Source organism: Sus scrofa, chromosome 7 (assembly GCF_054392235.1).
Source record: "Sus scrofa isolate SSC_HxYL_T2T_F1_AM1 chromosome 7, Sscrofa_HxYL_maternal_Yorkshire_Landrace_v2.0, whole genome shotgun sequence".
In the NCBI taxonomy this organism is placed as follows: domain Eukaryota; kingdom Metazoa; phylum Chordata; class Mammalia; order Artiodactyla; family Suidae; genus Sus; species Sus scrofa.
In genome coordinates this window covers 125466717-125481170 of record NC_139389.1, presented here as the reverse complement: position 1 = coordinate 125481170, position 14454 = coordinate 125466717, and the positions used below count along the sequence as shown (strand labels likewise).

The 14454-nt window shown below is 57.6% G+C and overlaps 1 protein-coding gene across 10 annotated transcripts in view; it reads left to right on the top strand.

The window, feature by feature from the left end:
* Window positions 1-14454, top strand: part of ITPK1 (inositol-tetrakisphosphate 1-kinase) — a 159262-nt gene that overhangs the window by 128186 nt on the left and 16622 nt on the right. For 8 of the 10 annotated variants that reach the window (XR_014808894.1, XR_014808895.1, XR_014808893.1 and 5 more), the window contains 2 exon segments: window positions 10757-10855; window positions 11129-11169. Coding sequence is in view for 6 of the 10 variants with exons in the window: in XM_084966079.1 (XP_084822205.1) it covers window positions 10757-10855; window positions 11129-11169 (140 nt within the window). In the remaining 4 variants the exon portion in view is untranslated. 10 annotated transcript variants of the gene reach the window in all.

Genomic DNA, 14454 nt, shown 5'->3' with positions numbered 1-14454 from the left:
TCATCGATGGACATTTAGGTGGTTTCTGTGTTGTGGCTGTTGTGACTAGAGCTGCAAAGAACATAAAGGTGCATGTGTGTGTTGGCTTAACCCACTGAGCCACAACGGGAACTCCTAAAAAAACCCTGCTTTTTAAGAGCAACTATGATTCAGGCAGGCCACCCAAATAGCCTCCCTGTTTTATAGTCAGCAATATACCATAGCCTAATCACCATATTTAAAATGCTCATATTGGGCGTTCCCATTGTGGCTCAGCAGTTACGAACCCAACTGGTATCCATGAGAATCTGTGATCTATCCCTGGCCTCGCTCAGTGGGTTAAGGATCCGGTGTTGCTGTGGCTGTAGCGGAGGCCGGCAGCTATAGCTCCAATTCCACCCCTAGCCTGGGAACTTCCATATGCCACCAGTATGGCCCTAAAAAGCAAAAAAGTTAAAAAAAAATTAAAAATTAAGAAAATGAAGTGGTCATGTTTACAGGGATTATGCAGGGTGTGCTGGGGACGGAGTCTTTGGGGATGTTTTAGGACTCTGCCTGTCACACCAAGCAAATAATAGTTTTTGTCTGCACACTTAAGTTGAATTTAATTAAGTATCTCCATGCCCTGTGGCCTGTGTGGGCATCTCAGGGCACATGGCCCCTGCCCACCCCATTGCCTGGCAACGTCTCTTGCCATGTCAGCCCTCATGCTCCAAACCACAGCTGTGCCAAAGCTCTCAGGCTGCTGCACCCCACCCCCACTCCCACCCCTGTCTCTTGACCTTGAAGACACAAACTTAACCTCTTGGTGTCTCCCCTACACGATGGTGATAAGAGTGACCTCATTGCATCACTGGAACGCTCCATCGCGTGGACTGAGGCCAGCGGGTGAGCGGCAGGGACACAGCGTGAGCCCATCCGCACTCAGGAGGCGCCACTTCACCCACCTCCCCTTGGGGTCTGGGGGAGGAGCCGCTTCTAGGCCCGGCTCCCAGTCCCTGTCGCTGTCTGAGCTCTGCGGCCGGCAGGCCTGCGTGGAGGAGCCCTGGCCTCCCCTCCTGTCCACTGTCCTCAGATGACCTTCGGAGGTGTCCCTCTGACACAGTGAGTGAACTAGATTCTGAGCGGTGCCCAGTGGTGCCTGGTGGGGGCTGGCCCGTCCCTCCTTCCTGGGCCTCGCTCACCCTCCAGCTTTGTCTGAGCGCCTGGGGGCCTGAGCAATGGGCAGGGCCTTCTGTCCTTCCTCCCTCTTCCCAGAGGGGATGCCTCAGGGGGTGCCCATGTCCTTTGGCAGGAGGCTTACCAGGCAGTCCTAGCTCCTCAGGGCCCCGACCCCAATACACAGGGAGGAGCAGACCCAGCTCCAACGAAGAGCCAAGCCTTACCTGGAGCTTCCGGCCACTTGGTCACTCACAAGAAGCCTAGGCGGTGGGGCTGGCGTTACCCCCATCTTGCAGATGTGGCCACAGAGGCACAGAGAGGCAGCCAGCCCAGGGTTGAGACAACAGGCCCAGGATCAGAACCCAGGCACCTAGCCCTCTACCACGTACACCCATGGCCTACAAGGGGCCGTGAGACGAGGATCTCCTTCTCCTGGGATCAGCCCAGAGCCCTGGCAGATGTCCAGTTGGTTCCAGTGAGTCAGGCTCCCCGGTCTCCTACCCCCAGGGCATGTGGCTTCAAAGCTTAGAGCTTTCATCTCTTAAACAATAGAAAACATATTATTTCAATTTCATCTCATCTGGGACTAAGCATGGGTCTGAAGAGACACACGATGATGTCATCCAATTGTTTCCACCCTTTTGAAGCCAGACACAGACCGCCTCCCCCTCCCAAAGGCAGCCCTGTGCCTCGTGGGCCCTCGGGCTGCAGGGAGAAATGAGTCACCGTCTTCAAGGGAATGAATGCGGAATGAACTGGAAGTAGGTGCTGGGGGACAGTTCCTGCGTGGGGGTGGCAGGAGTCAGCTGAGATTCTGCCTTGTGGGGGGTTGTGCACGGAGGCCTGGGTGGGGAGGACCATGCCAGGGAGAGTGGGGCGGGCCCGCGGTGTGCGGTGACTGGGCGCCGGACCGCTCCCGGGCCAGGCCGGTGGACGGACGTTGACTGTGGGCGGCCAGGCGGGTGGACGGACGTGACAGTGTGGGCGGCCAGGCGGGTGGACGGACGTGACAGTGTGGGCGGCCAGGCGGGTGGACAGACGTGACAGTGTGGGCGGGGGAGCGGGGAAGGCGAGGTGGGGATGCAGGGCGCCCTGCGCAGGCCCAGGCTGGGCTCCACCTCCCACTTCCACCTCCTCTGCTCCACGGGCCTGTCATGCGGGCCCTTCTGGCCGCCTCCTCCTGGCCCAGGCCTGCAGCCGCTTTCCCACCCCCCACCTGACTGTTCTGCGTTACCGGGTGGCTGCCATCATCACGAGCCAAAAAGCCACTCAGGTTGTTTTCCGAGCTGCCGTCAGGCTGAAGCCCGGTGGGCCCAGAATGCACAGAAGGTCTTTCCCTGTCTAGGATTCTAGAGCACGTGGCTCCTGTCCCCTAACAGCATAACAGCAGAGGGGAGGTGATTTTGGACACTCAGGTGCTGGATGAGTCATGAACCCTGGAGTCTGCAGGTTGACAGGCCAGGCTGGCGTTCAGTCCCCATGGCCGCGGTCATCAGGGCTGTGCTACACCAACAGCGCCACATGGTGGCCATTTGGGGAGTTGCAGGCCGCCTCCCTTCTTTCCTCATGCTGGTCAGGTGTGCTCTTCCACGCTCCCCCTTCTTTTGTTTCCAGGCTCACAGCTCTCTTTTATTCTGTCTTCAGCTTGTCTCACACATGGGAAGTTGTCAAGGACTTCTTACTGATGGCTGCCTCTCTAAGCAGCACCAGGTCCTAACCCCAAGGAACACACCACTGGGTTGCTGTGTCAGAGTCCAAACATGGAAATTTCCTAGGGTGCCAGAGGTGAGCAGCCAGACAGGGTAGGGATGCAGGAGAGAAACGGTAGTGAACAGGCGGGACGGCCAGCAGAAGAGGCTGGGGATGTGCCGCTGGGAGGCGCCGTGGTTGTGAGACAGCTGGTTCCCGAGGCTCAGGGAACTTGAGTGCTGCTGGCCGGGTAGGTTGTTGCGACTGTGGGAAGAGGGGAGTCCCACTGCGGTGTGGGAATGGTCTTGGTTCGTCTTTCTAAGAGGAGCTGGGAAATGAGTTCATTTGCCAGGGTTACCCCGCAACAGAGCACAGGCTGGGCGGGCTTAACCACAGAAATTGATGTTCTCACAGTTCTGGAGGCCAGGAGTCCAGGGCCTCCGGGGTCAAGGTGCTGGCAGGACTGGTTTCTTCTGAGGCCTCTCTCCTTGGCTTGTAGGTGGCTTCCCTCTGTGACTATCTGTGTCCTGTCTTCTCTTCTTAGGGATACCAGTGAGATTGGTATAGGGCCCACCCCGGTGACCTTTCACCATGTCACCCATCATCCTCCCTCACAGAAGTGCTGCCCAGATTTCCCTTTCTGTCTTTCTGTCTTTCTTTCTGTGTTTCTATCTTTCTATCTTTCTTTCTGTTTTTCTTGTCTTTTTAGGGCTGCACCTGCGACATAATAGAAGTTCCCAGGCTAGGGCTCAGATTGGAGCTGCAGCTGCTGGCCTGCACCTCAGCCACAGCAACTCGGGATCTGAGCTGCATCTGTGACCCACACCACAGCTCACGGCAACGCCGGATCCGTAACCCACTGAGCAAGGCCAGGGATCGAACCTGCACCCTCACGGATACTAGTCGGGTTTGTAACCACTGAGCCATGGTGGGAACTTCTTGCCCAGATTTCTGAAAATGAGACTCCCCAGGCCTGGAAAGGTGTGGTCCAGACTCTCCGTGGTTGGTGACCCAGCAAAGTACCACAGTCCCTTTGGGAAACAACAGCGTGACTCCGCGTGGCCAGGACCACAGAAATACTGATGCCAGTGGACCCCGGAACCCCATTCCCGGGAATGTGGCCTGAGACGGTGATTTATGACAAGCCCTAAAAAGCCTCATTACACCTGGGAGATGTTTTGCGCTGTGTGTAGCGGAGGAACATTGGCACAGACATAAATGTCTGACTTCAGGGGAAATGTCGCCAGTCAGGTGACCAGGAAATGCAAAATCATGGGAAAACACTGGTGGCAACAGCATTCAGTAAAAACAATGAAAAAAGGAAAGTCCAGCTGCAATCATAGTAAAGTAGAGAAACAAAGTGCTTCTGCAGGAGAAAGTCCTCCAGGGAAGCCAGTGGCCAGGCTGGGAGAGGACAGCTGTGACCACTGTTGGGCTTCCAGGCCAGGGCCGTCCTCGGGGGAGCAGAAAGTGAGGCTCCAACGGTGGCCTGAGCCCCCGGATGGCAGGCAGGCTGGCCTGGACTGTGGGTCAGGTGGCGCCCAGGCATGCCAACTGCGGGCCCTACATCTGTCTAGATGGGCCCAGGTGCCCGAGCAGCCAGCCTTGTGCATAGGGCGCCGTCGAAGGTGAGTCCCTGACCTTCTAGCTCTAGCCAGGCACCTGCTGTGCACCAGCAGTGTTCTAGGTATTGGGCCCATGCAGTGGGCAACCCCCTTCCCCCCAGCTCCTGCCCTCATGGAACTAACATTCAAGAGAGGGAGGCGGAGCCCACGACTGTAGTAAGTTCCCCACCTGGCATGTTCCAGGTGTGTCCTCCCAGGGCCTCGCAGTGGAATCAGGGCCCCAGGGCCCTCTTCCCTGGTCTGTCTTTAAGCATCTCTCCCTTCATCACAGCTGCAGGGTCATTCTCTGGACCCTGCCCTTTACAGAAGCTTCAGAGGGTCCTTGCCCTGCTCGTCCTCGGGGACTGTCCCCTCCCCCCCAGGGCCTTGTTCTCATCAGGTGTCATCTGGGTGAAGAAGTTACACCTGTCCGGGAGAAAAGCACGTTGCTGCAGGGGCCATGCCAAGCCTTCCTTCGCAGCCATGTGCAAGGCCTGCTCTGCCAGCACAGTGCTGGGCTCAGCAGGAAGCCAAGGAGGGTAAGGCCCAGTGCCCAGCATCCCAGAAGCTGGAGGTGGCCACAGTTCAGATTCTACTCGCTCTCCGGTGGGCAGCCTAGCTGGCCTTGACCAGTGTAGTAACCAAAATAGCAGCCTCTGCCATGTGCCTGTCATGTGCCAGGCCTCCGCAACAGCCATTCACCATGGTAACCATGGGGCGGCATCGTTCCCGTTTTAAAGATGAGAAGAGCAAGGCCTGGCATTGTTCAGCCATTTGCCAAAGTTTACAGCTCATGAGTAGTTTCCCCCAAGTTCAAAGTCAGACTTCAAAGCTCTGCCTTCAAAGTGTGGTTCCCCCCTGCCCCACCTAGTTGTCCTCTTGTGTCACCTGTTTGTCATTGGTCTTTGTCCTGTTGCTGGTTCTGTAGCAGCTGCCACCAGTTGCATGAGAGCGTGGCCACCTGGCAGAGTGGACAGGGCAGGGGTGTGACTCGGACGCCTGGGTTTTCACCTTGGGCCTGCCCCTGACTTGTGTGTGACCTTGAACCATTCTCTTCCCCTCTCCGGACGTGGTGGGCCTTGCCACTGCCAAGGCCCTCTGGCTTCACATTCTCTGATGAGGGTGCCGGAGAGGGAAGATGGGGTGTTTCAGATTCCCAGAGGCTGATGTTTCAGCTCTTAAGAGAACACAACTCACCATCTAACTAAAAAAAGCCTCTTTCCAACTCCTATCCAGAAATAAAGCCATAGATAAATAAGCAGCGGTCGCCTTTTTTCAGGGAATCAAAAATAGCCTCGTGGGCTCCCAGTGCTGGCGGACAGAAAGCGTCCCTATTCTGTTTGGGGGTGAGAAGCTGTTGGTGCCATGTGACTTTCCCATGGTGGGGTTGGGGGAAACTCTGTTGTCACCGGCCTTCACAAGGGGGCGGGGCTGGCATGTCTGCCACCACCAAGGCTCTGGCTCCAAGGCTTCGGGGCCTAGTTCCCAGACCCTCCATCTCGGCCGGGTGACCTCTGTGTTCCACCTGCCAGGAACACACTTCCCCCACCTTTCCCCAGATGCCCAGCCTGATCGCTGCCTTCCCAGGCCTTTGCCCAGCAAGGCGCATCCCGACCACACACCCCCTTCACCGGCTCCCCCTTGCGCTCCCCGCATCTCCTGCCAGCCCCCCTCTAGCTGTACGTGGTACTTCCCCATCTGGCTTCTGGTCTGGTCCCTGTGCCTGAAGCGTCAGCTCCACGAGACAGCGTTGTCTGTGTTCCTTCATTGCTGGATCTCTAACTGCTAGGATACAACACGTTTTTTTGTCGGTGGTGGTGGTGACTGGTTGTTGAAACCAAAATAGCAACAGTAGTAGCTTCTAATTTACTGTGATTTCACAGGCGTGGCGGGATGATTTTGGCTATAAGCAGCCAGAAATTGCGTCAAGCTGTAGTGTCATCATGATCTGCTGTCCCTGAGTCCAGAGTTGAGCAGCCTGCAGCCCGGCGAGGAACACAGGTCCCTTCCAGCCTTGCCCTGCGGGCACAGGCCTGCCGCCCGCCAAGGCTGGCACCTCGCGTGCTCACTGAGCTTGCACTGTGGGCCTTTCCCGCAGCATGATGCCCGTTGCTCAGGGGGTGATCAGCAAGCTCCAAGTGAGGACAGAGGAGGACGAGTGTGACACTGCGTGGGCCCCTCTTGTGCACTCTGTCCTTTGCCGCCTCTGCTGGGTCCTGCCACCACGCAGGCTTTCACTTCAGGCACCAGAGGCTGAGGTTTTGGAAAGGTGGGGTGTCTGGCCTAATACTGGGGTGGTCTGTTCCTTGGACATGTCTTGCCTCTGCATTTCCTCTGGACCCCAGACATCTTGGGGAGTGGGGGGCTGCTCTCCTTGTCCTGTGATTCACCCCGGACTTGGGGACTGGGGAACGGGACTCTGCAGGTTTGCTGGCAGATTGTACCTGAAGCCTGCGTGTGGCCCAGTCTCCCACAGTGAGCACGTGCCCGATGGATGGCCGCTGCCAGGGTTTCTCCCTTATCTTTTTCAAACGGGTATAATTCACGTAATATAAAACCCACCTTTTAAGTGTAGGCACATTTCAGTAGTTTTGAATATGTTCACAGAATGGTGCAACCATCACGACTAATCCCACAACTTTTTCATCACCCCAAAAAGACATGTGCCTCTTTGCAGACACTCCCCATGCCACCTGCCCCCCAGGCCCTGGCAACCACCAGCTGCCTTTCTTTCTCTGAGAATTGGCCTGTGCTGGACATTTCAGGTAAATGAGGTCATCTAACATGCGGCTTTTGTGACTGGTTTCCCGCACGTAGCATAACGTTTTCAAGGTTCATCTGTGTTGCAGCGTAAATCATTCCTTTTTATGGCTGAATCATATTCCGTTGCATGGATGGATCACGTCTTGTTTACCTGCTCATCGGTGGGTGGCCACTTGGGCTGTGGCCACGTGTTTGGTCGGTGTGACTAATGCTGCTCAGCATTCCTGGACAGGGTCATGTGTGCACATGTGTGATTGCTCTCTTGGTTGTATATCTAGGAGCGGATTGCTGGCTCGTGCTAGGACTGTGTTTAACTGCCAGATTGTTTCTCCAAGCAGCCATACCTGTGGCAGTGTCAGGATGCTGGCTGTGGTCTCTGCCTTTTTGGTTGTAGCCAGCCTGATAGGTGTGGTTTGCATCTTCATTTCCCTCATGGCTAATGATGGCGAGTACCCTTTCCCGTGCTCACTGGCCATTTCTTTGTCTTTTTTTTTTTTTTTTGCCTTTTTTTTTTTTTAGGGCCGCATCCGTGGCATATGTAGGTTCCCAGCCTAGGGGTTGAATCAGAGCTGCAGTTGCCAGCCTACACCACAGCCACAGCAATGTGGGATCCAAGCCATGTCTTCGATGGCTCATGGCAACGCCGGATCCTTAAGCCAGTGAGTGAGGCCGGGGCTCAAACCCACATCCTTATGGATACCAGTCGGGTTTGTGACCGCCAAGCCACAATGGGAATTCTGTCATTGTCTTATTTTGAGAACTGTCCATTCAGATCCTTTGCCCATTTTTTAAATTTTTTATTTTATTTTAAAATTTTATTTATTTCTGGGCTGCACCTGATTCAGGGACTGAATCAGGTCCATTGCAGTGACCACACCCGATCCTTGATCTCCTGTGCCACAAGGGAACTCCCTTTGTCCATTTTTATTTTTGTATTTATTTTGTTTTTAGGGCCACACCTGCAGCATATGGAAGTTCCCAGGCTAGGGGTTGAATTGGAGCTGCGTCTGTGACCTACACCACAGCTCACAGCAATGCTGGATCCTTAACCCACTGAGCGAGGCCAGGGATCGAACCCACATCCTCATGGTTATTAGTCAGGTTTGTTACCACTGAGCCACCATGGAACTCTGTCTATTTTTAAATTAGGTTGTTGGTCTCGTTATTGTTTGGTTGTTAAATTTTGGATACTTGACCCTTATCGGAGACATGATTTGCAAGTAGTTCCCTGCACTGTGGGTTGCCTTTTCACTCTCTTGATAGTGTCCTTGGAAGCACAGAAGCTTTGAATGTCAATGATGACAAATGTATCTGTTTTCACTTTGGTTGCCTTTACTCTTCGTGTCTAAGAAACCGTGTCTGATCCAGGGTCAGGAAGGTTTCCATCCGTGTGTTCCTCTAAGAATGATACAGTTTTGCTCAAAAGCTTTTTCTGCATCTGTTGGTGGGATCCCGTGAGTTTTGTCCCCTGCTCCGCTGGAGTGGAGTGGGCACTTTCCCTGCTGCGGAAGCCCTGGTCAGCAGCGTGGACTTGGGGCCGGCTGCCCACGTCTTACCCACATGTGACTCTAGGCAGGGAGCTCCACCTCTCTGTGCCCCGTTTTCCTTATCTGTAAAATGGGGGCGCAGCCCCTCCTGGTGGGGTTCCTGTGAGGGTAGGTGATTGCTTTGCCAACTACATGGACCAGTGTCTGGCACATAATCAGTGGGGTTTATTGGCTGTTGGCCGCTAGCCGTGCCCCTCCGTGAGAGTTTTGATGGGCTGGGTGGGAGGGCATGTACAGCGGGGCCTTGAAATTGGGTATAAACACCAGGCAGCCTTGCCTGCTCTGAGAAATCCAGAAGCTCTGGCAGGAGGTGCTCTGTTTGACTCCCAGGATCTCCGAGCCTTCCTGTGGGAGGGCTGGGGCCAGGCCGGGGCATCAGCGCTGGGCTGTAGGGGCTGCAGCCTGGAGCCTTTGCACTGACTGCCAGCCCCTCACCAGTGCCTCCCCCTCAGCTCCGACCCTGGGCGGGGGCTGCAGAAACGGAGCCCCATCTAGGTGATGGCTTAGAGCCGAGAGCCAGGGCCTCCCAACCCTGCCTCCCTCTCTGGATTCTCCTGGCTTCCCTTTTCCTAGCCTGCTGCTCTGGGGGCCCAGCTCTGTATACATCTGTCAAGTGACCTTGGGCAAAGACGGCCTCTCAGGGCCTCTCTCTGTTTCAGCATCTGTCCACAAGGACACTGTCACAGCCCTCTGAGGACTAAATTCGATTGCTCCATGCAAACTGTCCCCACCCTCCCAGGGTCCCCAAGAAACCCTGCAACCCCCAGAATCCGCCAGCACTCTGCACCTATTTGGAGCTTGGGCTTTGCTGATGGGGGCAGGGAGGGAGATGCAAACACTTTCAATATCCCCTGTGTAGTTCTTGGCACCTGCTTTTATGAGATACATGAAGCTGGCTCTTGCCTCAGCTTAATGTACTGACCTCCTAGCCAGCCAAGTAGCTAGAAGCTGTTGGAGACAGGCCGCTTTATTGTTTGCTTTTGGTTTGGTTTCCAAGTTTGTGGATGGGGGGGCACCCCCCACCCCACTAATAATGCTCAGCCTTTCTTGGCCCCTGTGCCCAGAAATCCAGGGTGGTCTGACCACCTGAGGAGCCAGCGCTCTGACTGGGGAAGGAGGTACACGGGTAATAACAGACCAGCAGTGCAGTTTAACCCTCGGTGGAGAGGTTCAGGATACATTTTTTTTCCCCACAAATAATCTATTTTGCCCTCACGCAGTGCCTGGCACCAGGAGCATCCTGACGAACGGGGCAGACCCAGCTCCCAGAGCTTTTCAGAAAACCAAACGTGCCTGGAACTGGCTGGGTGGGCGCAGAGGGGGTGGGGGATTCGAGGGCTCGTGCGTGGTGGCTGTGTGTGGCCCACAGACATGATGGGTGTGTTGGGAGCTGCACCCGTGAGGTGGGGAGAGGGTGCCGGCCCCATGCTCCGTGCGAGGGGTCCCTGTGGGACTGAGAGTCACTCTTTAACACCCCCACCCCCGCTGCCCCCCGACGTCAGCGTCCTCCTGGAGGGAGTTATTTCCAGACTTCCGAGGTGATGTATGTACCCCAAGCCCTCAGCAGTGCTGGCTCCGGGGTAGGAGCCCAGCGTCTGGAGGGGAACATTTCATTGACCCAGAAGAGTGAAAATTCAGGTTACAGAACAGGATCCCGTCGTGAAGCTCTGTGTGTGTAGATGGCACGTGCCCACATGCAGGCTAAGGAGGCGGCGGTCCCCGTGGTCACATCTGTCACTGTGTCTGGCTTTCACTTGTCTTTGATCTTCAGCCTTTGCAGGTGTCAGGTATGGTTCTGGCCTTCCAGACTTGCTTTTAGGAAATGTAACGCAAGACTGTGCTCTGGTGCTCTGGGGGTTGTGCGTGCGTGCGTGTGTGTGCGTGCGTGTGTGTGTGTGTACACGCTCGCGTTCCAGGGGACAGTGGCATGTGGGGCTCCGTCGGCAGGGGCAGGGTCAGCGAGGGGGGCCCCTGGAGCCGGCGGTGCTGACACGGCTTCTCCTCTGTCCCCAGATGACAGGATCTGCTCGCCGCCCTTCATGGAGCTCACGAGCCTGTGCGGGGACGACACCATGCAGCTCCTGGAGAAGAACGGCCTGGCCTTCCCCTTCAGTGCGTACTGCCCGGGCCGGGGGCCGGCAGGGGGGAGGCCTTGGCCGGGAAGGCCTGGCCCTGGGCCCCTGGGCGGCGAGGGCAGTGGAGCACCCCCGCCTGGCCGGGCGGCGGCCGTCCAGCCCACCCGAGGCCAGGTCCTGGCCCCAGCTCCCACATGCCCCTTCCCCCGAGGGGCTGCAGGAGTTTTCGAGCTTCCTGCTGTGCCAGGGTGGGCTTTGTGGGGAAGGACCTCGCTGACTGCTCTGTTTTTCTCTCCCCCCCCACCCACAGTTTGCAAAACCAGAGTGGCTCATGGCACCAACTCCCACGAGGTGAGTGGAAGACGTGACCGCCCCGTCCCCACCTCCCCACCTTTTCAGCTCTGGTGTCTCTCTGGGCACCTGCCAAGCCTGTTGCCGGATCGCACCTGCTGCTCTCCTCCCTGTCCTGCTCCCGGCTCTGGCTTTGTACGCTGTCTCCGGCCACTCCCCATGCCTGTCCTGTCCCCAAGTCCGGGATGGGTGTGCCTGTCCCCTTCCAGCCGTGTGAGCCATGCCCCGTTCTGACCTGTCCTTGGCTCTCCGTCCTTTGGCCCGTCAGTGTCCATCACTCCCTGGGCACCTACTCTGTGCTGGGCACTGGTCTGGGCCCCACTGAGTGCCGTTGACCAGTCCCACCACTGCCCACAGGGATCTGTGGTCTGGCTGAATTTGGGAAGGGGTGGGAGGAGGAAAGGGCACCCCGCCTGCAGGGTACATGGCCCCCCGCCCTCTCGTTCAACTCCTCTGTCCACCTAGCCCATTCCTGGCCCTCCCTTGGGAGCCGTGGGAAGGATGCCTAAGATGTGAGCCTTGCCCGTGGGGAAGACAGGGCCCCAGAGGCAGGGGGCGCCAGTGGGGTTGGGGGGTGCTGGGGGAGGAGGCCTTGGGGGGCAAGAGAGCAGATGGCCGGGCCGGGGCTCTCTGGATGTCGCTGAACTTGAGAGCCTTGCCTGGGGCATTGCCTTCAGGGGCACAGCCAGGCGCCAGTCCTCCCTGTTGAGCCCATGGGAGGGGACACTGGGCTGTAGACTTTGACCTTCCCAGAAGGCTGTGCGGCAGAGCCCCCGGCAGCCCCATCGTCAGAGGCCTTATGAGCACACGTGCCCAACAGCAGCGCCGTGGGGTGTTTATGGAGTGACTTTATCCCTGGCACGAGTTGATGGGGAAGTTCTGTAAACAGGTGTGTCCGTGGGATGCTGTCCCTGCTGTGATGGGGGCTGCGAGGCCCCGGGGTCCCTTTGCTCGAGGGAAGGCATGTAGGGGCAGGAAATCGTGGCCTGCCGTAAAGGTCAGCTGTCGGCTAAGGCTGGGAGCCCTCGTGCAGCCTTTCCTGTCCAGGCCTGGGCTCTGGGCCAGGCCCTGGGAGGGAGCAGGAAGGCTCCAGAGCAGCTAGGATCATGCCCCTGGAACCCACAATCTGTAACCAGCACCGGCACCTGCCCGCCAGCCTTCCCCCTGGCTCTTTTCACCACCCAGCAGCTCCTCTGTTGGCCACTGCCTTGGGGTTTACGGGACAGAAGGGTGACTGCCGTCATTAGTCTGATCCGACCAGCCTAAGGCAGAACGGGTCAGCCAGCGGGAGGGAGCCACTTCTGCTGTTCACCTAAGAACTTCGGAACCACACCGGCGCAGTGCCAGGTCTGCCTCTGCACACTGCCCGCTGTGTGACTTTGGGTAGGTTGCCCAGCCTCTCTGAGTTTCTGTCTGGCCCCTGTAATTGGGGACATGATGGTGGCTGTGAGGAAGCTGCTGCATGTGCTGCCATGGGTTCTGGCCCACAAAGTGTTTGATACACTGTCGTGGAACCAGTGGCCCTGGAACCCACTGGGTCATTGCAGAAGAGGCAGGGGTTCTGGTTCCAGGTGACGTCCCTTTTCCAGAGGGGTCCTGACTCTGTGGCACCTGAGCCTCCAGGGGAGGCTGTTTCACCCCTCAATCCAGCTGCCTGAGTCTGGTTCCAAGATGTACATGTGCGCCGCGTCCCCCCCCCCCACCCCCAGGGCTCTCCCAGCCCGCTGCGCGCTCTTTCGGGAGGGGCTCCTCTCCTGGGTGGCGGGGGTGGAGGCAGTCAGGAACAGCTCCGAGGTGGGATCTGGAGGGTTGCAGATTCCCAGGGATGCTTCTGTGCAGTGAGGGCTGCCTGCACCCCAGGGGGCTGTTGGCATCAGAGGAGCACCCACTCTGGTGGGGTGGGGGGGTGGGGGGCAGAGCTCCACACCTACCTCAGGGGTGCCCAGGGGCGTGCATGCAGCAAGGATGGACGATACCTCTGTGCTCTCAGTGGGCGTGCACAGGAAGGCACGGCTTTCTGATTGGGGTCCTTAACCGCACCCCAGCAGCCTGAGCCCTTCCTCTGATCCCCCCTCCCCAGCTCAGCCAAAATCAGGGCTGGTCTGTTTCCATGTTATGTTCACACCACAGTTTGAGTTCTTGCTTTGCCTTTTGCTGGTGTAAGCACCCTAGTTTGGTCTACAGTGGAACAGTCCCACTTTAAAAAAAACCCCACTGAGTCAAAAGCTCCACGGGGCTACCCCATGGTGGTTACTGATGCTCTTTGACAGATGAGAAAAATGGAGCTTAAACAGGGCTTATGGAGCAGGTGCTGAGGTGGGCCTTGAATCCATGTCTGGCTCTCTTTTGTCAGAGGGCTGAGGGGACACACACACACACACACCCCTTGAATCCATGTCTGGCTCTCTTTTGTCGGAGGGCTGAGGACACACACACACACCCACACACACACACACACACACACACCCACTCCCTCTCTCTCTCCCTCCCTCCCCACCTCCCTCTCTCTCTCCCCGTGGCCTGGATCTCTGCTTCTGCCCCACCCAGCGGAGCACATGGGGGTGGCACTCCGTGACAGTTGATGTGAGGAGTGACGGCCAGTGCAGGTGGCCAGCTGTCCAGCCCTGTTCTGCCCTCCCAGCAGCCCTGGGCGTCTGGCGGCTCCTTCGTGGGGCCCCGTGGACTGAGGTGTTCGCTGGGGCTCCGGTGCTGGCAGCTGGCTCCAGGGCCGGTGCAGACCCAGCCTCAGCCAGAGTTGAGGGAGCTCGTTTTCTCCAACTGCCCCTCTTCCTGTCACTACCTCTGTCCCCTGCCAGACCCTCCTGGGAGGCCTTTGTCCCCAGAGGAGCCAGACTAGGAGCAGTATGTTCCTGTTGCTCAAGTACGTGGCTCTCAGGGTGTGAGATGGCCAGGTTCGGGGCTGCTGGGCCCTGTCGCTTCCCAGCAGCCACTAAACCTCTCAGGGCCTCAGTTTCCTCATCTGGAAAGGGGGCATGATGATAGTGCCCACCTCGGGGTGCGTGGGGAGGAAGACACCAGGTGGCTCACGGGAAGGGGTTAGAGCAGGGCCAGGCGTGTTGCGAGTGCTCCAGCTCTTGTCATTATACAGGTTTGACCCCAGGCCTCCCAACGCCTGATCCATCAGCTTCTGCTTCCCGCCCCTCCCCCATCCCCGCCCCCAGCACCCAGCAAAGTCTTTGTGGAGGAACCTCTAGGAGGTCGCAGGGTTGAGTACACACAACCCGGGGGCCCCTCCGGGGACGGCATGAGTGTGGGGTCCTGCAG